Source organism: Polyodon spathula, chromosome 19 (genome assembly GCF_017654505.1).
Source record: "Polyodon spathula isolate WHYD16114869_AA chromosome 19, ASM1765450v1, whole genome shotgun sequence".
Lineage (NCBI taxonomy): Eukaryota > Metazoa > Chordata > Actinopteri > Acipenseriformes > Polyodontidae > Polyodon > Polyodon spathula.
In genome coordinates this window covers 33,563,537-33,588,194 of record NC_054552.1, presented here as the reverse complement: position 1 = coordinate 33,588,194, position 24,658 = coordinate 33,563,537, and the positions used below count along the sequence as shown (strand labels likewise).

The window sequence follows — 24,658 nt, the reverse complement described above, 5'->3', positions numbered from 1 at the left end:
TTTTATATTTCACAGCATTCTCTCTCATAAGAACATAAGAAAAGTTTGGGAACGAGAAACAGCCATTCGTCCCATCAAGGCTCGTTCCTTGTTAGCCCACCATGCTCCCCTACTGGAGGGAGCGAATTTAAAAGCACTGAATCTAGTCTTTTTTTTTTATTTTAATGTTCCCGGTGTTTTAGATCCTACTCCTTCATCTGGCAGGCTATTCCATGCGTTTATAACTCTCAGCTCCAGAACACCATGCCAAGAAAAAGCATCCCACACCATCACAGAATCCTCAGAGCAAGAGGAGCTGCTACTATCTGACACACAAGATCCAGACAAAAAAGATCTGTGCAACATGTTGTGCATGCCTATGTGTGCTCATGAGCTCACATATCCGAGTGCAGCCAGCACTCCTGACACACCCCCTGTAATATATAGTGCATTTCGTCTGAGGACATTGTGTATCTGAGCGTGCTTCGTGCTTCGTGATCGACGCTGAAGAGTGTGTGTTTTCATACCTGCAGTCACTGCACCGTATCAAACACACAAGTGTATTGGATTCCTGCTCTGTTTCAACTGATCTGTTTTTGTTTAGTTAAATAACAGTTATCTTTTTATTATCCAAGGTGCCTATGCATAGCTGACAAGGACGAACATACACATTTCACTGAAACCCTGCAGTGTGACTGGTGAGGTGTGTGCATGGTGTGAACAGCCTGCATTGACCCTGGAGTTAACGCACTGCTTCTACACTCTTCTGCTGTTCCACTCAGGAGCATTTGAATTTAGTTTCAATTGAAGCTTTTTTTTTTTGGACATGTTAACTCAGATTGAACCCAAGTGCTGCTAATGTTTGTTCTTCAGGAGAAAATACCTAAGATGTGAATAATTCTTGCCAGAGATTTTCAGGCACCATTTGCAAATGGAAATTAAAACCTGTATTTTCTTCCAAAAACTGGTAGTTTATTTTGACTGCACGGGGTGGAAAACCTAATAAAAATGGCTCCTGAATCATTGCAAGTCTGGCTGGCTTTCGTACAAGAAGAAAATAAATACATACTCCCAAACGGTATTTTTTGATTTTGAATATATTGATAATTTTGAATGAATTTATTTGATAGATATTGTTGATTCTCATTGAAATGATGTTGAGATTCGAGTATAGGTATTGCTAGGAATTTATGATTTTATGATTATGAGTTTTTTGATTATGATTGATATTTGCTGTGATTTATGATTTTATTGATGATATATTGATTTTATTTTGATTTTGAAGTATGACTGGTCCTATTTAGTGGATTTTTGATATTTTTTTTCGACCTATTTTATTGATATATTGAAGTATATTGTTTATTTTAAATGTTATTTTTATTTTTTGAAGGAGTGGGTTTGTTCCGAAGACTGATTAGAAAGTACTTTATTGTTTTATTGAGTAAAATATAGTGTAAGCTTCCTATTCTGCAAGCTAACTGTGCAAGAAACAGAACAATGCAATGCTTTGTAATTTCTGTGAAAGAAACTGCAAAAATACAGGACATTATCTACGCCTGATTGCAGGATTAATAACCACAAATGAGAGAATCAGTTCATATATTTGTTAAAATAAGCCTTTTAAGATTCTGATTGTGACTTACAACCCAATGCAGACATAATTATAAGTGCACTCAAAAAAAGCTGGTAATTAAAGTGAAAAAAGACCTAAATGCATCCCCTGACACGAAAAATATCTGACTCATTTCCAAACTAATTATAGTAAAAGCAGTTCTCTTTATTTTTTTAAATCTCAGTTGCAGTAAAAATCCTTATAGTTTGTGATGTACTCGTTTACAATCTTTGCTGTCTTTGACCGAATTTCATTAACATGGTCTTTCCAGAGCATGAAATAAAATCACAGGAACATATTGCAGCTGGAACCTTATCTGTTCACACGATGGTATAAAAATGCAAAACAATATATACTGTGAATATCACAACATGAATGGCATCTCAAGCTCTAGTTCTGATCTGCACAATCTCAACAGAAATACATGTATAAAACAGAATAAAGCTTGTAAATAGTTTGCTATGTAAATTGCAAACTTTGGTTTCTAAATGATTCTATGCTGTTTGTGTGCAGTGTGTTAGCGAATGAGAGTGTTCGTTTAACTTACTCTACGCTGGGCTGTCTCATGGAAAGACACAGCAGACATTCAAGAAGTACACATGACTCCACACCTGTCTATGAACTCTTTACAGAAATACATGCTCCTGGCAGGTTTGCACCTTTGTCTTTAGCGTATCTTCAGCTTCCCACTATCCTACACAAAACGTTCGAAGCCTTCCAAGTCTTACTCCCTGTATTCATTTAGTATCTTTATCCCATGGTGCGTCTTTCTGCACCATTTTCAGTGTAAAATTGTGCACCCACCCGGTCCCTCTACCCCAGTTCAGTCTCCCACAGCCTAACACTCCCTCGTCTCATTTAAACGTGCTGCTGCATTGCGTCAAGCATAGGAAAGCCCAGTTTTCACTAGAAAAGATTTAAAGTAAAATTGACCTTTAAATGATCCCAGTTTGAATTATTTCTTCTCAACCATTTTTAGATTCAAGCCATGTGACATAGTGTTAACGTTCCAGTTCCCCATGTTGTTGCTCAATGTTTGTCTGAACAGCTATTTCTAAAACCTTCTAAATATTCTGACCTCTGCTCTCATGTCACTCGTAAACTAACTCCCTCTTGGTATGGGTCCGGCTCTCCTCTGTTAAAAGGTTACAATAATACTCCCACCCCCTTCAAACGCTGCACACCAGTCCAGTGTCTGGAAAGAAGAGAGTGGCTATTTTACTATACTGTGCATCTACAGAACACAAACTTACAGACACTGGACCACAAACACAAACTAGTACAGAGACAGTGTTTCTGCCTAAGCTAACGTAATAACGCTACTTTTCTCCCTTGTTATATATTGTAAGAAATGTCACATGACCACCTGGTGTTTAAAACATGGCTGAAAACGTGCAGTTGAAAATAAAAAAAACTTGACAAGGAGAGATTATACATGGAAGCGGGTGTTTTTAGCAGGAGGTTAGATATGGGGCTGGCTTTTTCAATGTAACCCTTCCTCGCCCTCACACTCCCAGCCAGCACGGAAACCAAACCCCGTTGTGAAGACAGTCAGTCCTTTTTAACAGTGGAATAGGCGCTGCTGTGGACGGATCGCGTGTAGGTGGAGGTCTTCACCTCCGATTGGGGCTTCTCTCCCATCCTGCTGCTGCTGGTCTCCCTGTAGGAATAGCCTGACCCCCAGGGGCTACGGGAGTCGGAATCGGCCTTCCCCAGTAGGATCCTCTGCTGGACTGGAATCTGTTCCAGGACCTTCTGCTGCACCAGCTTTGAGGTGTCTGAGATGTCGGGCGGGGAGCTGTCCTCTCGTCCGGCCTGGGACTGCCTGCCGGGAGCAGAGTTGTTCCCCTGCTCTCCTCCTGTCTCTTCCCTCCTGGCTGCTGGGCTGGCCGGGGGGCTCTCCTTGTCATTGTCTTGACACTCGTCTTCTTCTTTCTCCTTGATGGACAATCCAGGCAGCTGTAGGTTAAACATGAAAGCATGTCTGCTATTTAAAATGCAGCACAAGGACCTGTGTATAGTTGCTACGCTATAGCTTCAGAAGAGCTGTCATGAAAGATGCTGCATTACATACTTTAATGTTGACCATGGACCAGAAAGAACCTGGTATTTTAAGAGAAAAAAAGAATAACAGTGCAGTAACAATATCTATACTGCTGGGGTGTTGGGAGCCATGCACAAATACTCTTAGAATTACAAGAGAAGTGATTTTATACACAATATGTTTCCCCAGCTCTATGCCTGCCTTAACAAAATGAGATTAACTAAAATACTTTTTTTTAAAATACATTTCTTTTCCGAGATTCCATTCCCAATTAGTTTCTTAGCAATGGCAACCACCTCCATTCGCTGAATTAGTTCCAGAGAATATCGAGGACCTCAGTTTAATACAGTATCTTGTTTAAGACAGCACACTTCATGGATTTAACGACTTTGAGTTTATGTAGCCAGCAACTGTTACATATCATTGTGAGCACAATGTTAATTGTGGTGTAATATAATAAAAATGTTCCAGCTCTGTATCTCTATTCAGCTTCCCCTGGTACTCCAGGCGTCCCACGCCCACACTGTGCTGACAAGCTGCTAATCAAGTCTGAGGCATCACCCGTGGGGGGGCCGATAGGCAGCTTCTGAATGCAGTAAATCTCGACTGTTGTTTTCTCTAAAGGGGAGTCTGTTTTTTAAAGAATGAGAATTGAATTTTCCTAGAAAGAGTGGGGATTCCAGCAAACAACTAGGAGACAGCTGGGGCCCCAAAAATCTCAGCAATCTGCACCAGACAGGCATAGCAATGAGCTTGAGCTGGCCTTGGTAAAAAGCCCAGAACGATCTGTTTCGACCGTTTTCTTCTCTAACTCTCGACCTCACAAATCCTTCCTGCTGCTCTCCGTCACGGCCCAGTCCCCAGGCACAGACTATCTGACATCAGGCTGCATGTTTTACAGGTAGCCCGGTGCCAGACCACTTGGAGTCACCCTATCTGTCTGGATATTTCCTAGCAGGAGCATGGCAGGGGTAGAGGCGGGGGGTTTCTATTAAATAACACCAGGCTTGTTATGAGCCCCAAAGCAGCTTTGTCTGATTCCCTTGACCCCTGCCAGGCTAATGGACCAGTTTGCGGCCGGCCATTCCACAGTGGGGGTCCTCTCTGTTATAAATATTCCAGTGGTGCTGTTTACATCCACTGTCAAACACCTCCACGCTTTCTGAACATACAGGGACCGTATCTTTCCTCCAGCTGAACAGCGAGCAGACATGAAATGAAGCTGGATGGTAGCACAGGCTGCACATGGTAATGTTTAATACCAAGCTATAACATCAACCATGGACTTCTTCACTCTCACCCTAAGGAGTCTGCAGTATTAACAGGGTCCATGGCCATGTCTACTATGTTCCTTTCCTTTCTCAAATCCCAGTGGCCAGTGTCACTTGTATCCATGTTAGATCCCACCACGCAATCATTAACAGGTGGAACTCAATCACTGAAGGATTCAATGGGTGTTTACCCTTATTGAAGTGTACTGCAGTGAAGTGCTCCATGGTAAAAGCACTGCAGTGAAGTGCTCCATGGTGAGACGTAGAGCATGGTAAACTTAGCAAAGCAAGACGTGGCAATGTAAGCTGCAGTGAACATAATGTACAGTAAAAGTGTGGGACTGAGCAGCAGCAACATTTCCAGTGTTAATTAAAAGTAGGAAATCTTGACGAAATCTGACATGTCCAGTGAACACAATTCATGCATCCAACTTGTTACAACACATGCATGTGAGACTGACTTAGCTCCCTGCAGAGCCGTTCAAATTGAATTTAAGGTGAGTGTTTAAATCACCGCTTTCATCACAACCCTTAACTACAGCCAGACAAAGCTGCTAATGCTGTCCTGCTCCCCTTGTCTCCAAGGAGCTTGATTATGTTTAAAGGAAGACAGATGGTTCTTTCCCTGAGTTTACACCTGGAGCTTGCAGTAAACAAAAAGATTGTCCTGATCTGCCGTCCTGCATCGCTGCCTCTCTGGAGTCTTTTGTTTAAACACATGCAGGCTTTTACAAGCTTCCCGACACTGGCTCCTGCATCTCCCCTTGCAGTTTTAAAAGATACACTATCAATCTTTGGAACTGAGAGACAAGAACAGGCTCAGGCTAAAAGCACAGGCTCATGCCACCTGGCCCAAAAGTCCTGCATTCTGTTTCTGAATTGCAGATTCACAGGGCTTCAGAAGGGGCTGAATTTGATTTTCAAGACCCTTATCACGCATTTTCACAAATATTAACCAAACTTTTAGACCTATGGCAGGCTCCTACTCCCCCTTTAGAAAGGTTTTGGTACAAGCTAGTGAACTGTTGATTTTATTCAACTATTTAAGCTTGACATAGTCCCAGATTACGAAGTCCCTCCATGTACGTGCGCACTGGTGTTTATACATTGAATAGTGCTGCGGATTCATCTCATACCGAATCAGCATGTCTCAATGGAAAATAGAGCAGTTCGGTGCTTCAGGGCTTGATTGAAATACTGTCCATAGCATTCCCTTAAACAATATGCACATACATTGGGGTTAAAACCATCTATAAGGAGTTCATAGTAACCTATGAAATCCGGGTAACGTAATCCAGTTACTGTGAAGTGAAACACACTTGTGTACTTGTAGAGTTGATTCTGACTGCTTTCTTCTCTGGTCTGCGCAGAAGAAAGAGCTATTTTTAAAGCTTTAACCGTCATGCTCTTTAAACGTTAAGGCATGAAAACCATACATGTCAGTCAAAGTGGAATAACAATTCACATTTGAATTCCAGGGCTGACGGTGTGTCACACATCTCAAATAATACGTCTCCTTAAGAACATGGAGCAGAAGCAACGTGGGGGGGTTTGAACATGTGGTCTCATCCACTGACAAAAACAGCCCAGAATCTCACTGCTGACTTTAAAAGAATAAATAACAGAAGAAAACTAATTGACAGCAGCACCTGAGTATTACTACCAACAGATACAGAGAGAAAATAACTTCATCAGGTGATCAGCACTGGGACGCCTGGATGTAATGCTGTTACTCTGTGACACTGCATCGTTATTCATAATCATATCTATAGATTATAACATTTGCAAAGCCTGTGATCCTAATATATTCAGCTTGTGACTCTCTGCTGTTTTATTCAATTGTGGCCAGTGTGTGTATCAGGTACAGTCACCTGACTGGCTATTTTCTCTTCATTTTAGAAGCTGAAGGCAGCTGGATTTGGGCGTGTCCTTGAGCCAACCATCCATTTATCATGGACTTGGAAAAACACTGCCAGCTCTTGGCCTTGATACAGCACACGGCTTTCAGCTTAACAACTGCACGTCTAAGGTTCAATTAAGGAAAACAAGCTTCAGTAGATGTCTGATGAGTCTTTTACTGTTTCATTAGCCTCATTAAGGGGCCATTTAAACAGCTGGAGCTTAATCCTGTAATATGGCCCCAGTAAGTAGTGTCTGACGCATTTTAAAAAGACCATTAAAGGCATGCCTGTCTCTGACTGTGATGCACATTCAGAATTCAGGGAAATCTCTGAAACGTCAAAAACTGTATTACTAACCCGACCTCCACATTCAAAAGATAACAATTCTGGAACTGGCTGATACAATGAAATAATTCCTTGCAGATCCCGGGAAATTTAAAGAGAGGTCAAAACCCTCTTTCTTAATTTTAATTAGTGTTTTCTTTTTTTTTGTTTCTCAGTTACAGATTTAGTCACTGACCTTAAAAATACATCATTGCGCTATATAACAGCAGTGCTGTGCTCCATGCACCCGTGTCACCTTGCGAAGTAGCCTGTTTCGAAATGCTGGCGGGTAATAGCATGTGTCTAGGTGTGCCTCACTCATGGGTGTGGTGCTGCCTAAGGTGATGTTTTTATAGAGTTTCTGGTAAACATGTAATCACGTTTAAAAGGTAGTGTTGTCCTACCACAGGGAACCAGATTAAGTTTATAATGAATGAAAGGACAATGAGTGCCTATACTTTTCCACAGCTATCTTACAAAACCTACTTTAAATTGGAGGTTCAGTCTGATTTTAATACAAAAGGAGGACATTAGGAGGAAAGCCTTTTCTTTTCCAATTCTATTCCTGTTTATTATTGCAGAATTTTTTCTTACATAACATGGCCTGGGTTCATTCTAATACCAAGACAGTCCATACTGAAATGCTCTCGGGGTTGCCATGGATACCGTAATATAATATTCTCACCAGTCAACAGGCTGTGTCAAGAGCAAGGTTATACAACTTCCACACGGCTACAGAAATCTGTCAGCTGTTTGAATCTTGCGTCATTAAAACCGTTTGGTGAGCCAATTGCTTGTGAAGTTAATGAGAAAAAAATACTCAGAGATATTCAGAAATAAATATTTTTTTTTATTATGGGTAACGGTATCCATTAATTCTGAATTAACAAAGACATTACGTTATGTTAACTATCACATGTTCTTCTCTCTGGTGGTGTGTGGGTGGATGACTAGACTCCATCAGCCTTGACCTTAAAAGAAATACAGCAGAGAGTCAGTGTCAGTGGCCATTTCTATACTACTATTTTGATCATGTAAAATACATCTTTATTCTGTACTGACAGCACTCCTGGATATCCACTTTAAAAATAATTATAGCAAAAAAGAAATTGAATTGAACTTTCACCTTCTGTTAGGACATAAAGCATTAGCCATAGTCAGTGGGGGTCTGGAATGCCTAAACTGTAAAACCGCAAGTCTAAAGTGCTTTTCCTTTCCTTCAGTGAAATGAACCAAAAACTAGAAGAGGGTGGAATTCCAGCCTTTTAATAAAGAGCCCAATCCATGCCCCCCTGCAGAGTCATTCTCCTGACTGGCATTGAGAGAGCCAGGGAGGAGAGCGGTCTACATGCCTGTCCATCCCCTCCCTCTGCTCTCGAACCGTGATGGAATCTGTTTGGACATTTTCCAATGCCCCCTGTCCACCTCCCCTCCCTTTCTCTGGACTGAAACCCTGCCCTGGGGGTGTCTCGTTGTACCAGGAATGCTATTATCGTCCTGCTGGTCTGGTCAAATCTGTTGCTGAAACAGCATTCGCAAGAGGTCAGCTGCCTCTTGGGATAACTCATTAACAAACTAGGTAGTTGTAGTTTTTCAAATCGGAATTGACTGATAAGGCAAAGGTCTTGCATGAAATAACAAGGAGTGTAAAACATTATTTTTGGAATAAAAAAAGGTGCGTGTGAGTCGGGACAATGACCCTCAGTCCTAATCAATGAATCAATTAGACTAATCAGCTGTTATAATGCATCTGCGAGCCTAATTAACCTCCAGGGCAGTGCTTTCCCTGGGGCTGTGGCAGTGCTGCCTTTCCGTCTTGGGCTCCTATCTCTTGAATAGTCAATGCATGACTGTGACGAGGTAGCAGTGTTGTAAGTGAGACTGACAGTGCTGGGGTACCAGGAGCTCCCCTATAAGAAACTGCATCTTCATCACAGCTGCTGGTTATTTGGTTGTTTTTGTTACACTAGAAGGATAGCAGCACCATAACTAAAATCCTAGGGCTAAACATCAGGACATCATTTATAAATCACTAGCATGTCTAGGATTGCAACGCACTGATCAGTATGGATTAAATGTGCCCTTTATATCTTTACTGCTGTAATGTTGTCTGCAAAGGGTTGCATTCTGATGAAAAATAATATTGCCTGAAACCTCTTTAAAAGCAATTAGAATTGCTTTTTTAAAATTGCTCTCAACAATAACTATAATAGACTGCAGTTGGCAAGGCTTACATGTGTGGTTCTGATTCAAGAACAGGCTTTACAAACTAAAACCAAAGGAAAGCACAAAATAAAACCAAACACACAAGTGCAATAAATCATTTCCAATTACACATACTGCTTTACCAGACACCCCCTATATTTATAACATCAAAACACAGACACAATTATACTTCTTTTAGGCAACACCCACTAACAGCTCTATGCACGCTCACTGCCTCGTGCCAAATCTCATTACAAGTTCTGATGACAAACGATGTGCTGAAGGAACAGAAGTGTTGTTATTTAACTACACCCCAAAACATGCTCATACCTGACTGAAACATACTAATCCATTTCACATGAACATGGCAAACTATCATTGATTAGTCAGTACTCTCCTCAACACAGCTTCACAATCGTTCATACAGATCTTCAGTACACACAAGCAGCCTTCAAAAGCAGCTGGCGCTAACTTAAATACTAGCTGACATCCGACAGGTCATTTTGGTTTTAGGGTCACCTCATTTCTAGATCAAAGGATGACCCACAACACTAACCCCACTGTCTGTCTGCTAATCCGACTGTAACTGTATGACTAGGATAGCATGTGTATTTCACTGCCCTCCCCCTCTCTTTAGTGCAGCTTCCGTGAGGAGCTAGCGCTTTCAATTAATAGAGGCAGGGTTCTGCTTGGTTTTCTTGGCTAATGGTGAACATCAGCCCATAAGTGATGAGCACACCGTGGAATTAACTATTGCACATAATTATTATTTACAAGTCTTGCTTCTTGTTTTCTCCCTCGTAAACAAGGAACTTGTAAAGATATTGGGCTCCAGATCGTCATTATTGAGTAATTAGGAGGCTGTGTGGTCCAGTGGTTAAAGAAAAGGGCTTGTAACCAGGAGGTCCCCGGTTCAAATCCAGGCTTTCACTCACTAACTCTGATGAAGTCACTTAACCTCCTTGTGGTCTTAATGGAATCAGTCCTTGAAAATCAAAGAGAACCATTAGGCCCTGCTTAGTCTTCACGTATCACATCCTACCCTTGTATTTAAGGTTTTATGCCTGTATTTAATGTATCTGCATTGTTTTTTTTACTGTTGTATTTAATGTACCATGCCCTGAATTTCACTGTATTTAATGTATTACGCATTGTTCCTAACTATCTTGTAATAACTGCTTTGTGATGGTGGTCCACTATGAAAGGCGCTATATAAAATAAATATTGATTGAAATATTGATCTATTGACATGTTATCATTGGAATAGAGAGTGAACAGCACTTGGGTGCAATGTGTGTTTTCTATGTTCACTATGAAGTGTTCTATTTATCAGAGCTTGGACAAGGTAACGGCTCATTAGCCTTCGTTCCCCTGGGCACCTAGAAAATAACTCATTTAAGTCATTAATGGTCTGAGACCACAGAGGTGCCTAGATGAGATTAGGCAGCGTTTGCCGCATAGGAATAACGCGCACACAGAAATGTCATGTATCCTGCAGTTTTAGTGTTTAACAGGAAAGGGATATGCCAATTATTACTGTCCCCATATTATAGCTGGTGTCATTCCTTTATTTATACAAAATGCATGGAACAGAAAAGCCTGCAAGCCAGTTCTCTTTGGCTATACAAGGGGGTTGAAGTTTTGTAAAGCAAAGACTCATTTAAAATGTTCCTGGGCTAAATGTACCCTTTCTCACCCCTGTAAAAGATCATGATGCAACCAGCACTTCTCATCTAAACACATGGTCCAAGGCAATGCTGCTTTAATCTCAGGGCAAAATATCACAGAGATCTCTTACACTATTTTGTTTTTTACTATTATAACTGGCCAGCCAGCCTAATTCTGCAAGACGTTGATTCGTTCAACACTAAATGCTCTGGGAGTACTTTCAATAGCTGTTGTAATGAGAATAATATTTTAATTGTCTCACTGGGGAACTGAATTGCAACTTTGTAATTCCACAGTGGCTGTAAGGCTAGGGTTGAGGTTTGGGGTAAAATGAATTGGATTTAAGAGGTTCAGATTAGTGTAGGATTATGTTTAGCTGTTCCCGGATTCATGTACATAGAAGATCTGACAGTGACAAAATGCTCTAAAAAGCACAATACAATACAAAGTGCATGTCCGTGAATAGGTTAAGGTACTTACTAGGATATAGTGGGACACATTCTTCACAACCTGGTCCCTGAGTGTGCCCAGGGTTTCTCCCAGGGAGGACGCCCTGTCCTTGATCACAGAGACTGCCTGACTGGGGGTGACTTGTCTCAGCTCCCCCACGGTCTTCCATAGTGCCGCGGGTATGCCTTCCACGCTGGACATCACAGACACATAGGCGCTCTGCAGCTGCTGTCCTAGATTGGTAACAACGCTTAGAGCTTCATTGCTCTAAAGAAATAGGTTGGAGTGTATTTAAACGATTTGAAAATTAGGCATCAGAAAAAAATGTAAATAAAGGACTGGAACGGGTGGATTAAAATCATCATCTCGTGTGCAATCGGATGATTAAAATCATTACCTTGTGTGCAATCGGATGATTAAAATCATCGTGACATGTGCAATGGGATGATTAAAATCATCATGCCACATGCAATCGGATGATTAAAATCATCATGTCGTGTGCAATCGGTTTATTAAAATCATCACCTCGTGTGCAATCAGATGATTAAAATCATCATGCCACATGCAATCGGATGATTAAAATCATCATGCCATGTGCAATCGGATGATTAAAATCACCATGCTGAGTGCAATCGGTTGATTAAAATCATCATGCTGTGTGCAATCGGATGATTAAAATCATCATGTCATGTGCAATCAGATGGTTAAAATCATCATCTTGTGTGCAACTGGATGTTCAAATGATCAGTTTTAAATGACCTGTTTCACTAAATATCGCATCTTTCTTTCTTTCCAGTAAAATACAGTATTGAATTGAATATACTGAATTATAGGTTAGCTTCCTACATCAGCACTGTAATTGAAAGCTGCTTGACTATGAAACAGACAGGCCATTTAGCTTTCTAACAAGGATGAGAAACTTTGTTTTGTTTTGTGTAAATCCACTGACCTTTGGGTGATTTACTTGTTCTCATTATGCTGTGGAGGAATGTCTATTGAATGCTAAGAATGCAGTCAATTACATTTTATTGGAATACCACACAAAGGCAAATAAAGCGGTGCATTAGGCACCCTTCAAATCACCTTGTATTACAAGTCTGGCATCGCAATGCTTAACCCTTCCAGTTCCAACACCACAGTGCCTGCATTCCTGACAATTTTAATCTCGCATTTGGGGGAAATCTGGGGGAAGTTTTGCAAGTACGGTGTGCTGGACACCCCAAGCTGGAGGTTCCAGAACAATCAAATTGTACAATATTAAAATACATACACTAAAATAACACTGATGAACATGACCCGTATTGCAGAACTGTTCTGGAGAATTTACTCTCTAAAATTTGCTGCTATAATATTGATTGTTGCGTTTTCTGTGCAGGTGTGATTGAAGCATGTTGTTTGAGCAGCGCTATTCACCAGCTCTCCCCTGTATTCTTTACCTCTGGCAGCTTTCCCTCCCTCTTCCTCTGGTCCTTGGCACTCTGCCCTCCCTGCCAGCCCCACAGCAGCCCCGACACCGAGCTGCGGACACTCTGCAGAATGCTGCCTACCACCTCCAGGTTTTTCAGGGCTAAACCAGTCTGCAGAGAACAAATTACACTGTAATCAGTTCTTGTAAGAGAAAGAACACATACTGCACAGTATGCAGTTATTAGTACTGGCTCTGTGTGTGGACCAGCCTTAACCCTGGCTCTAATTGGAGGGCATTATCTTGCCTGTGACTTGGCTCCTACCTTCCCTACATGATGAACTACCAGGTAGCAAAGAACCCCGAGCAAGTGCTTCAATAATAGACGAATCCCTGCTCTGCTTGCCAGAGATAGAAAGCTTTCTATTCACAGTAAGATCGGTCAACACTCACCTAGTACATGGTAAACTGCCCAGAAACGCTGTGTGCTTTTTACTATAATTTCCCTTTGTTTCTGTTTCCAGACTGTTTGAATAAATATCAGGCGCAGCCCCCACGAGCCAGGGTACAACATCACCTGTCATCTAACTGGGACACCTGTGCCAGGTTCTCACGCATTAACCACAAAAGCACTAGCACTGCTCACAAGCCTTCGTATCTGACAACTGACGTCAAGCCCTTTCATCTCAAGGACTCACACCTGACCTTCAATATTGAGTTCCCACCAATCAACAAAGACCATTGTGTTCTTGCCATGGTGGTGACAGAAAAGCAGTGACTAAACACCATGCACAAACGATCTTTTTTGCAAAGCAGATTAACTGAATATTTTAACACGTCTTGATTAACTTTGTGAGAGGGAGTTTGGCTACAATTGAGCTTGCGATGAAAGGCTACACCATATTTATCTCAAAGTGGAGAAGTGTTTTTCTGCATCTCTACAGCAAGCTCTAGGTCAGGGACTTTAGTCAGGGTTTTTAGTTTTAGAAAGAGGTATTGTATGCAGCTGAATGCTATTCCTACATTAGTACAAGCTCATTCAATTCAACTGAACTACAACTGCATAACTACACTTTTTCAGTGTCTCTCTCTCTCAGCTGTTGAATTTCAAAGATGTGTTGGTTAAGAGATAAAGCAGCCCTAGACCTATTACATATTCCCTAAGCAACCGAACAAATACACTGAGAAGGTCAGCACAACATCCTCATCCAGCAGGCACTTCAATGCCATTACCTACCAAACCCCCTCCCCTAATTTCAGTCATTTGTCTTTAACATCTTGTCCCATGACAGTGTTTAGGAGACACTCATGTCCTAAGCTAATTACATTAGTTCAACCAAGGATGCAATGCTCGACAGAGACAGAGACTAATTTCCAAAGGCTGTGCCCCACACTGCTCCCAAGGACATACCAATACTGCATAACATCAGCATGATCCATGAACACTCCATTGTGCGCCACGTTGAACATAGGCTTTCTATCTACAGTAATTCCATTTTTATTTTAAACAGAAGCACAATGTTTGGTGTGAGCCGTCCATTCACATCCAGAGAGCCTAGGAAAGCTGTATATCACACAAGTCCAAGCAAAATGAAAAGGACTGTCCTGGGACCTGAGAGTTGGCCAGTTGAAGCAGTCTGGAGAACAGTAGAAGACTTATACACAGCCTGGTTAAACACACGCCGTTTCCTCTGGCTGCTCTGTGGGGGCCTCCGGCTGCCTCTCCCAGCTACTGATCATGTAAAGCACTGTGTTCATGGCATCCACTGTACTGGACATGCTGTCAAATAAATATGAGGGAGACCTCTCTTTTTACAGGGGGGGAGGATGGGCTCACTTTTTACATGAATGTTTGTGCTTTTTGTCTAATAATAAGCAATATTATTTGGTGAGTTGTTGTAGGGACTGAGCCAACTCTTGGCACTAGAAACGGAACTGAATACAGCCTGTTGTAGTTATGGTTCAGCTGTGTTCCACTGGCTCATTCCGAACAAGAAGCCCATATCACAGGTATCATATGAAATATACCACAGTAGTCTATAGTACAGTAAAACTTGGCATTGCAAAACTGTGAATGCAAGCTGTGGTGAAAATGTTTAGTTATTTGCATTATGATACAACAGCGTGCTATTTAAGGCAGGAGTTCAGAAGTACAAGACAGATGTTCCCTTTTCTTCTGCCTCTTCCAATAGCCTTGTGCACAAGCACATGTGCTTATCTGGTATACAGACACAACCCACTCACCAGCCTGTGTGCATGCTCTATGGTACGGTTTCTATTACCCTCTCCTACATAGCTCCCATTATTCTCCATGTGCTGCTTTTCCACTCACACCATCTCTGTCTCCAATGCCTGCCAGGAAACCATCAGCTGGTATGGGGCGGCTACAGAACTGCTTTCATGGTGCTTTAACTAACAGCCAAGCATGCATCTTAGCATCCCAGGTCAGTGCAGCAGCAGAGAATCAATACACTGTACAGCTGCCCTGTAGCTCATGAAGCATCCTGACAGGCAGGACAGCATAAAGGAATGTAAACAACGGGTCCCTGGTTACATGCGTGATGTAGATTGTAATACTATGGTGACAGAGACACAATACCAGGGCTGGCACGAATGTGTTTATCTCTCCTCCTGGAGAGACTGGTGTGTCGGGTTCTTTTATTCCCTCGCGAAGGACAAGACAACTTTAATCTGATATCACAGATGATTAAAAACATGAAAGAAGCACAGACTATCTGATTCAAGGAGAAACGCACAACATCTAACTGACTTTCACAGATAGGAACTCACACTGGTGCCCTGATAATAACACAAGCTGGCCCAAGACATTGGTGGTGTTGCTTTTCATATGATACAGACTGCTGTAGTTTGTAACTTACAGTACACTACACTAAATGTAGTCACAGGTGCTTATTCACTCTATGACCAGGCAAGGAATGATAGGAAAAAACAGCAGCATGTGGTTAAACTGCAATGTATTCTTACTCTTTCAACAGGGTTATTGGTGCACTTGTCTGTGCTTCGTCCTATGAAAAAACAATTGAAGTTTGTGTGGTTCCCACCCTATAAGATTAGCAGTATTTTACTCAGCATCTCGTGCGACCTACCAAGGGAGATACGCCTGGTATCCACATGACCAGCTCCTGTCCCTGCGTCCTGGTCTGGTGCAGTTTATTGGCTGTCTGCTCGTAGGCACGTCTGCACACAGTGCTGGCCAGGGTCCCCAGCCGCCTGTAGCTGCTCGGTTTAGTGACAGGCTTAGCGACATCCGACCCCTGGCTCTTGGATGCAACCTTGGCTGTGTAAAAGAGAACAGAATGTTTTCCAGTGTTTCCTGTTGGCTGGGACATTCCAGGACCCTTTTGCAGCACGTCTATCCCATTTGTATCCTTGATTGCTTTGCTATGTCAATGACGGCACACAACTGCTTTGCAGAATAACTTGTAAGATGCTACCGGCTACAAAGTAGGGCCCCTCTACGTGACTGCACTGCGTACCTGCTCCGTTCTTCAAAAGGTGACACTGGTTAGGGATGTCTATCGACCCACAGAAACCACTGTAGTACTGAAACCAATCCCAGGCCAATCCCAGAAACATGTGCAGTGGATTGAATTATATATAGTAAGGAGATGAAGTGTCCTAGGAAGAGGCTATACTTAATTACTTGGTTTGGGGCTGGGGTTCGTGTTAAGGTTAGGGTTGGGGTTACAGTTATTCATGTGGGAGTCTATCCAGCAGGGCAGGTCGATACCTAAATGAAAAAGCTCTCCTTGCTAATAATGTGCTCATCCGTATGGCACATCATGTTCTCTGTGCAGCACTCCTCTACTTTATTTAGCTTGTTGTTGTGCAAAACAGAAGCTTTATATGCCACTTTTAGTAATGGCGCTAATGAACCGTGCTCCCAAATACAGCACTGTTCATTTCCTGTTCACATCTTACAGCTGAGCGATGGGGAGAGCTGATGTTTCCTTCAAAGCAACAATTAGGGGTCCCTTCCTTTTCCCGTGCGCTGGCACACAGGCATGTCGTACACAAAGCCTTGCTTGTTCACATGTTGGTGGCTCAGCTCACTGTTGACTTTGGGTACAGCTTTGGCAATCCTAGAGAGGTCAAGGTTCAGTTCTAGGAGGCTGGTCTACACTCAGGAAAGCAGGAAATCCATTTCAAAGCTCTGCTCCAAACCAACTGATTATCAGCGCTAGCACCTCTCTACTAGTAAAAAGAAAGCCTGGTTTATTCCCAGCAGACACTCCAAGTCATTGTTTATTTATAAAGGTGTCACGGCTAACCAGATTGCTTTGTGAATACATTTGCTTTTCATTCAAGAGAAAGCAATCTGCTGTTTTCGAATGACATGCATATCAAAGCTGCAGTTCTTTGTCAAGTTTTAATAGCAGGTAGGAATTGATGCATCATTGCAAAGCCCTTCTCGTCTTTCAAAATATTATTGTGTTTGTTCACTGAAATGAAGTCATTTCAAAAGGTATTTTGTTTGTGTTTTCCATAACCTTTCCAGATGTTTGAGCTAAATTGCTCAATGTAATTAATGTTTATTTGAAAGGTACCCATGTGTGTTTATGTCTTTTCAATCAGCTCAGTTGCTAAGCAACATTGAAGGTTGTGTGTCTTGTCAGATGGATTGTACATGTTGTGTAAGATATAAACTAGAAGATCACAGATGTATCATTACTGCTTGCATCACCCCTCTATGTCACCACAGCCATGGGACAGAACAGATGGCAGGCTTGTTTCTATTTTTAAGGTTGTGTATACCGCATAATTCTGTTCTAAACTTTTCAAGTTTTCACATTTTGAAGCCTCGTTTACAATTTAAATTTGAAAACATGGAGTAAAAATTTGGAAATGTGGAAACTTGTTAATTGATTACCCTATGTAACACAGTTTTTGTTCCTGGGTAGTAAGTGTTATTTCCTAATTGCTTATGCCTCAAAAGTATAGAAAATGGCTATTATTCCCCACAAACTTTGCTTTTGTGACCAGGACAGTGATATTTCAAAATATCACTATTTCCAATGGGAAAACGGGCAAATGTGTGTCTTTTTGTTCACATAAAGTCAGAAAACAACAACATATGAATCCAAATTAACATTTATTTATACTAAAGTAATACAAAAATGACTACAAAAGATTTAGAAGTGAGTAGTTTTTCGAGATTAAGATTATACTGTATTTACTGTATTTATAGTATAATCGTAAATCTAGAAAAAATACTCTTTAGTTACTAGTTTAAATACTCTTTTTTCTGACTTTATGTGAACGAAAAGACACACATTTGCCCGTTTTCCCATTGGAAATAGTGATATTTTGAAATATCACTGTCCTGGTCACAAAAGCAAAGTTTGTGGGGAATAATAGCCATTTTCTATACTTTTGAGGCATAAGCAATTAGGAAATAACACTTACTACCCAGGAACAAAAAAAAAAATAAATAAATTGTTACACAGTGTTCTGCAACAACAAAATGTGAAGTGACAATAAACCAGAGCTTAATTGTTAAGCTTGGCTTTAAAAACAGAATTGTAACTTTTCAAAGGGTTTCATGTACTGAATGACGCAGCCATGCGTTTTCCATTAGGGTTGAAAACCAGACCCCCTTAAATATAACATGCAAAGACTGACATTGAATGAAACCCTTCCTGTGAGTTATATCAGTTTTTGCTTGTTTTTGTTTTGTTGCCTGTTTTATAAACATATGCTTTATGGAAGCTTTATAAAAAAAACAAGTGGATAGAACCAAGAAGTGGAAGCATATTTTGTAACGAATTGTCATGTGCAGTGATATACTGCCCTCTAGTGCTGACATGCCATCTTACAACAAAACTGAAGAAAAGCTGGCTGTGGTTTTTATTGTTTATCTGATTGTGGAGATTATGACTGGTTGCTAGATTGTCTTATCTGTGATTCCATAAGTCAGACCAGACATCTTTCATTATTATCTGACTGCCTGTGAATAGCTTTATCAATGCCAGGGCTCCAAACAAAACACAAATACAAAGTGAAGCAGCTGGGGGCAGGAATGTGTTAACATTTATACAATCGTTATTGCTTCAGAGCACACAACACGACCAATGGAAAGAAAGTGCTTCATATTGAACAGATTTGCCCCTGGCGATAGTTTGGCATGGTCTCATGGCTTTCAAACTGGATGCACTGACTGCTATAGCAATAAGCTCCTTTGTTTTACTTTATATATATATATATATATATATATATATATATATATATATATATATATATATATATATATATATATATAAATTATACATATTGTATTGGTTTTCTTCTATTGTTGCATGCCAATAAATATATATATGGGGCCTTTCGAAAAGAAAAATAAAGGAACAAAGTCGCTTCATTTTGTAGCTCTTGCTGTTCTTGCTGAATTTCTGTTGATTACAGGTCTGATACACATACTGTAAGCGTGGAATGAGTTGTGAACGGACTTTGCTGCCCAGTGTCCAACATATTTGACATTGAGAACATAGTCATTAAATAGGTATGGGAACATACACAGTGCAGTAAAGGATTACTTCATGTACAGGAAGCCTTGTGTTCGCTCCTACACTCAATGTACAGTAAAGGGTTACTTCATGTACAGGAAGCCTTGTGTTCGCTCCTACACTCAATGTACAGTAAAGGGTTACTTCATGTACAGGAAGCCTTGTGTTCGCTCCTACACTCAATGTACAGTAAAGGGTTACTTCATGTACAGGAAGCCTTGTGTTCGCTCCTACACTCAATGTACAGTAAAGGGTTACTTCATGTACAGGAAGCCTTGCGTTCGCTCCTACACTCAATGCAGTACCGGCACGCTGTCAGGTTTTGTTTCCCATTACCTTGTTCCTCCTGTGACTCCGGCAGGATGTAGTTGACCAGCTTCTCGGTGATGGTTAGAGCCACGTCCACTCCCTCCGCGGCCAGCTTTGCCGGCCTGGTGTTGACTATGTAGTCGATGGTGCCCGTCACCATGTTCACTGTCTGCTCATAGCCGCTCGCTGCCAGGTGGAGCGCCCGGTCGGAGGTGCTGGCGATAGGGCTGGTGATGCCATTCTTCGCCGTGGTAACCGTGTTTGTAACCACCTCTGCAATACCCGAGGCAAGCTGAGTGAAATAATAAAAAAAAACAAACACAAACCACACCAAGGCAGCTGTTTAATCAACTTCCCTTTTATAAGGTTCAAGCTACAGCACTTGAAAGTGGTCCACTGTGTAAATGAACAATCTGTATCAATACATGATCCTGGAAATGCACATTTTAAAAGTAGCACTCCTCAGCCTAGCAGCTGTACCTTTTAAATGCATATAATACCAGTTTTACTCAGATAACCCTTATGCCACATGCAGGTTAGTAATATCTGCGTTGATATGTCGGAAATCTGAATTTTGTAGAAATTTGAGCTTATTCTTAAAAGACATGCAACACAGATGAGTCCACAGACACTGAAGACAGCAGGTTTCCCTACACATGTGCTTGTCTTCACTGGGTATCTTTTAGCAGCACTGCAGGTTTCTGATTGAGTGGTTGCAGTTGTGGATGATTTGCTTCACTGTGCTTTGGGTTGGGAGCTGTGGTGTACAGTACAGTACAGCGCTTACCTTCTCAGGAGGGTACTGCAGTGCTGGGATCTTATCCTCCAAGCGATCCAGTCCTTTACAGGCAAGGTTATTGGCAGCTATGACTGGACACAGGAAAGCAACACTGTTACACTGGAGAAAGCACACTAACTCTTTCAGGGATGACATGCTGAAAATGGCAGGAAAAAAGTAGCATAGTTTTAGACACATAAGAAATATATATATTTTAATTACATTTTTTCCCCCATTGCTTTAGATGAGGAAACAATTGCATCCTCCTATGAGGTCACCGTGCATTTGCATCTAGGGATAGAGTTATCATGCAAAAATATCTGCGCATTACACACATTGTAACTATGCACAATAGCATTGCAATGAAGTGTAAGTACACATGCATTTACTAAGTAACTACAATGTAAATACACAGTCATTAGAGGCAATTAATGTAAAGTGTTACCAAATAAACTTCCCAGGAAAGCTAAAAGCAATGAAAATATCTGTAACTGACAACACTGGCAACAGGAGGGTTTGTTTTTCCCGTTTCAACACAGACAAAATCCCAAGTGTAGAATTACCTAACCAGAGTCATGCAACGGTCCTACTGTGCAAAATCTTCCAGCTACTGCGTGCAGTACTGCCACAGGAACCTGGAACTTTTGTAAACGGATTACTTTCACATGAAAGCAGGCCAAAGTCTCTCCATCAGAGTCAATAAGCAATCATTTCTGCTGATTTTGCCAACAGTCAGCAACATTCCGTGCCAAAACTAAATGAATTGGCTTGTATTCCTCAGAATCAGGGATTGTTTTTTATTTTTATTTTTTAAACATCACAAATAAATTAGCTGCCAGAGGAGAATACGAGAGACACTCACGTCAATGAAGTTTGAGTATTGAATTATATCTGTTTTTAATCAAACGCCAGGTCTTCAAAGCTTGTGCACCACATTTTTGTGTTGAAATGCACAGTACTATCGCCCAGGAACTGGGAAATACTTTCCTCAACTGGACAACAAGTCATTATACCCATCAGTGTTTACAGGTTTACAGTAAATCGCTTAAAGGAACCTCCCCAGAGAGCTACACAATGGCTCTGCTCAGACCAGGATTGCCAGCTGCACACTCCAAACCTTGAACTCAAATCTGCAGAAAGTGCATCCAAGTTTCAATCACAGGCAACTGCTGTATAGTTCTGCTGCCCTGTCTAGACATGGCTTATTAACATGCCAAATCAGAAACAAGACAAGAAAACAAAACAAAAGTGTCTTCGTTGTGCAACATCCCAGAGAACCTGTAAACCGATGTAAGCAAAAGAGCAGATGAAGCAATAGCAGTCAGTTCTCGCTCCAACAAGAGGAATTTCCCTATAGTACAACTACAGTTTATGTGTGGCTAATCTAGAAAGGTCTGTGACATGCAGTTTGACACTATATTTAATTTACCACTTTATAATATGTACCCTACTTCTTTTAATGGGATCTTAACTGAGCAACAGTGCCAATGGTGGACAAATTACATAACTGCAGTTTGCTCTTGTTTATTTATTTATTTATTTATTTAATCTTGCCTAACTGTAGCTAGAATCCTAACTGAGAAGTCACATTAGTTGCCAGCAATGTCTTGGGGGGGGGGGGGGGGGTAGTTTCAAATGTAGGGATCTTTATTGTCTATCTTTTTTATTCACAGCATGTGTTTTGTCAATGATAGCCTGCTCAAGCTTTCAGAACTGTGGGGTTAGACGTCTCTGTAAGCCACACACACACATACACACCCCTAAGTAAACACTGGCTTTTGAGCTTGACCTACAGTACTGTGCCAGACTTACACTGAGGCTCCAGCCTGTGGAGGGCAGGCTGTATGCTCCACACGGCGAGGCTGGTGGCAGTCTTGGCTCCCTTCTCGTACACTTCACAGACGGTGCAGACGATGGGGTGGGTCTGCTTGGTGCTCGAGTAGGTTTTCTGGATGAGGCTGTACGTGGCGCTCACCACTGGGAGTTCAAAGAGCCTCCCGAACACGTTCATCTTCAAAGGACACAAACACAAACTTACAAGAAACTCAAGGGTTCAAGCCACAGCTGGGGTTTTATACAAACTGTCTGCATTGCACAACCTCTTCATTACAGGAGGGGCTCATGCAATCCAGCGCGATTCCCAGTGCTGTCAAAGGCTTTAAAAAATCATGCTTATCCCTGACTGGTATTAATTGATCAAATCAATGCCTAACTCAAATTGAGAAGCATTATTCAACTGCTGATCAAGGAAGTACTAGGCACTTGCCAAAGGAAGACATCAGCCTTAATGTTGTCTTGCTGATTTGAGTTTGATAAGAATTTATAATTTGAAGTACATTTCAGGGGACTGCAATAATCTAAATCAATGTTTCCATACCAATGCAAAGATGTGCTCTATTCTATCTTCAAAGACATAAACTAAGAAGAAACAACTTAAAAGACTATTTACAGTAACTGCTTCTGCATACAGCTAGGTTACTTATGGCTGGTCACAAGTGAAAACATAATAATAATAATAATAATAATAATAATAATAATAATATAATAAATAATAATAATAATAATAATAATAATAATAATAATAATAACAACAATAATAATAATAATAATAATAATAATAATAATAATAATAATAATAATAATACCTGGCTGTTATCCTTTTGGACAGGGGAGGTTCTCTCTGTGGCCATGGTGACACGTTAATCTAAGAGAATGAATAGAGCAGCGGGTGAGCAGGTGAGGTTTTCCTTGCATCACTCAGTAAAGGATTTGCTCCTGCAGTTTGCAAGCATGTCTCACACTGTTCATCAGCAGCAGTGGAGGAAGAAATCACTACCTGCTGATCTGCACCAAGCAAACTGAACACAATCTGAATACATGGAGAATAAAAATAACTGTGCAGTAGAGATTAAACAAAAAACACACACACACCACAAAGACATTTGAGGAACACATTACCAAGGAAGTAACCATTTCAGAAAAAAAAAACCAACAAAAGAACACAGTACCAAATTATGTATGGACAGACGCACTGCATCGTTACCCTCAAAGTATAATTACCTTCGGTAACCAAGGAAACTTCTAATTCAGTCATTGCAATAGACTTACGATAAACCCAACAACATTGTAGAAGAAGTCTCAAACTATACAGCTACACAATTCTGACTCCACACAATAGGAATTCTGTTGTAATCAATGTATCACTTACTGAAATGTACACTATTTTAAGTCACTTTGTCATCACAAGAAATATACAATCTTGCTTTAGCAACTAATGGTTTTTAGAAATACATACATATTTATAAACATTACTATGCATACGACTACTACTACTACTAATAATAATAATAATAATAATAATAATAATAATAATAAAAGTATGGAAAATATGAAAATTGAATATTTACATAAGTATAGCTCCCTTTGCAATGCTCTCCAGCTGTGTTGTGATATTCCCTCCTTGGAGCAGAGACTGACACACAGCAACTAGACACACTGTACTAGCACTGCCCCGCCCACCCACACTGCAGTGACTGGCACACAGCAGCCTCTGCTATACTGCAAAACAATGTTAAAAGGTTCATTATAGCAGTGGGTTAAAGTTCAACTCACCGTTACTCACTTAGATCTTTAGATCAAGGAAACAGGAAATACACCTCAGGTGTATGAAGGGGGCGGTGCAGGTATCGCTTGTATGTGTCTGTGCAGAGAAATTATACACTCATTAAGTCATGGCTTGTGGTGGAAGGGTTAGGTTTCTCATAATATAAAGGGACTTTCAGCGACCTCATTCAATATTAACACTGCACTTGTGTTGATGAAATTATTGCAAAACCCCCATCTGCTAAGCAGGTTGCACATGTGCAGTTTTCAAAGGAGGACATGTTATAGCAAGCATGGGTTTTCATTTCAGAAATGATATCTGCCAGGACCAGCAAGTCTTACTTTCAGGTAATCTTTTATACCTGCACTTCCTAGGTCATTTAGCATGTTAGTCAGTAAGGGAATCAAATACAGAAAAAAAGGCTTTGAAGGAGTAGAGAGAATTTCACTCTCCTGGTGAAATGGGGTAGACAGCACAAGTACAATAGACTGACTGAAATTAACACAGGCACATTGAAAGCTATCCCTTTTTGTTAAATGAAAATGCACGTTTGCTATTTGTTTATTTAATTTTGTGCATAATTG

At 40.9% G+C, this 24,658-nt stretch overlaps 1 protein-coding gene across 3 annotated transcripts; it reads right to left on the bottom strand.

Moving 5' to 3' along the window:
- Positions 1-1,390: 1,390 nt before the first annotated feature.
- On the bottom strand, positions 1,391-23,984 carry LOC121294779 (perilipin-1-like). 3 transcript variants are annotated; one of them, XM_041218857.1, is made up of 9 exons: positions 23,878-23,984; positions 23,116-23,174; positions 22,283-22,481; positions 20,480-20,562; positions 19,720-19,984; positions 15,967-16,157; positions 12,891-13,031; positions 11,485-11,721; positions 1,391-3,550 (listed from the first exon to the last, which is right to left on the bottom strand). In XM_041218857.1, exons 2-9 carry the CDS (start codon positions 23,158-23,160, stop codon positions 3,143-3,145), a joined length of 1,569 nt encoding a protein of 522 aa, XP_041074791.1. In that variant the 5' UTR covers positions 23,161-23,174; positions 23,878-23,984; the 3' UTR covers positions 1,391-3,142. The 3 variants fall into 3 exon arrangements, with proteins under 3 accessions (XP_041074791.1, XP_041074792.1, XP_041074793.1); XM_041218859.1 differs by lacking the exon at positions 1,391-3,550 and adding an exon at positions 7,967-8,102; XM_041218858.1 differs by lacking the exon at positions 11,485-11,721.
- Between the last annotated feature and the right edge of the window lie 674 nt (positions 23,985-24,658).

Bases quoted from the DNA above. Each gene is read 5' to 3' on its own strand.
- LOC121294779 (XM_041218857.1), bottom strand. From the start codon at position 23,160: ATGGCCACAGAGAGAACCTCCCCTGTCCAAAAGGATAACAGCCAG. The intron at 20,563-22,282 runs GTAAGTCTGGCA...TCCTGTGTCCAG, and splicing joins CCACAGGCTGGAGCCTCAGT to TCATAGCTGCCAATAACCTT. The intron at 16,158-19,719 runs GTAATGGGAAAC...TCTTTTACACAG, and splicing joins GGAGTCACAGGAGGAACAAG to CCAAGGTTGCATCCAAGAGC.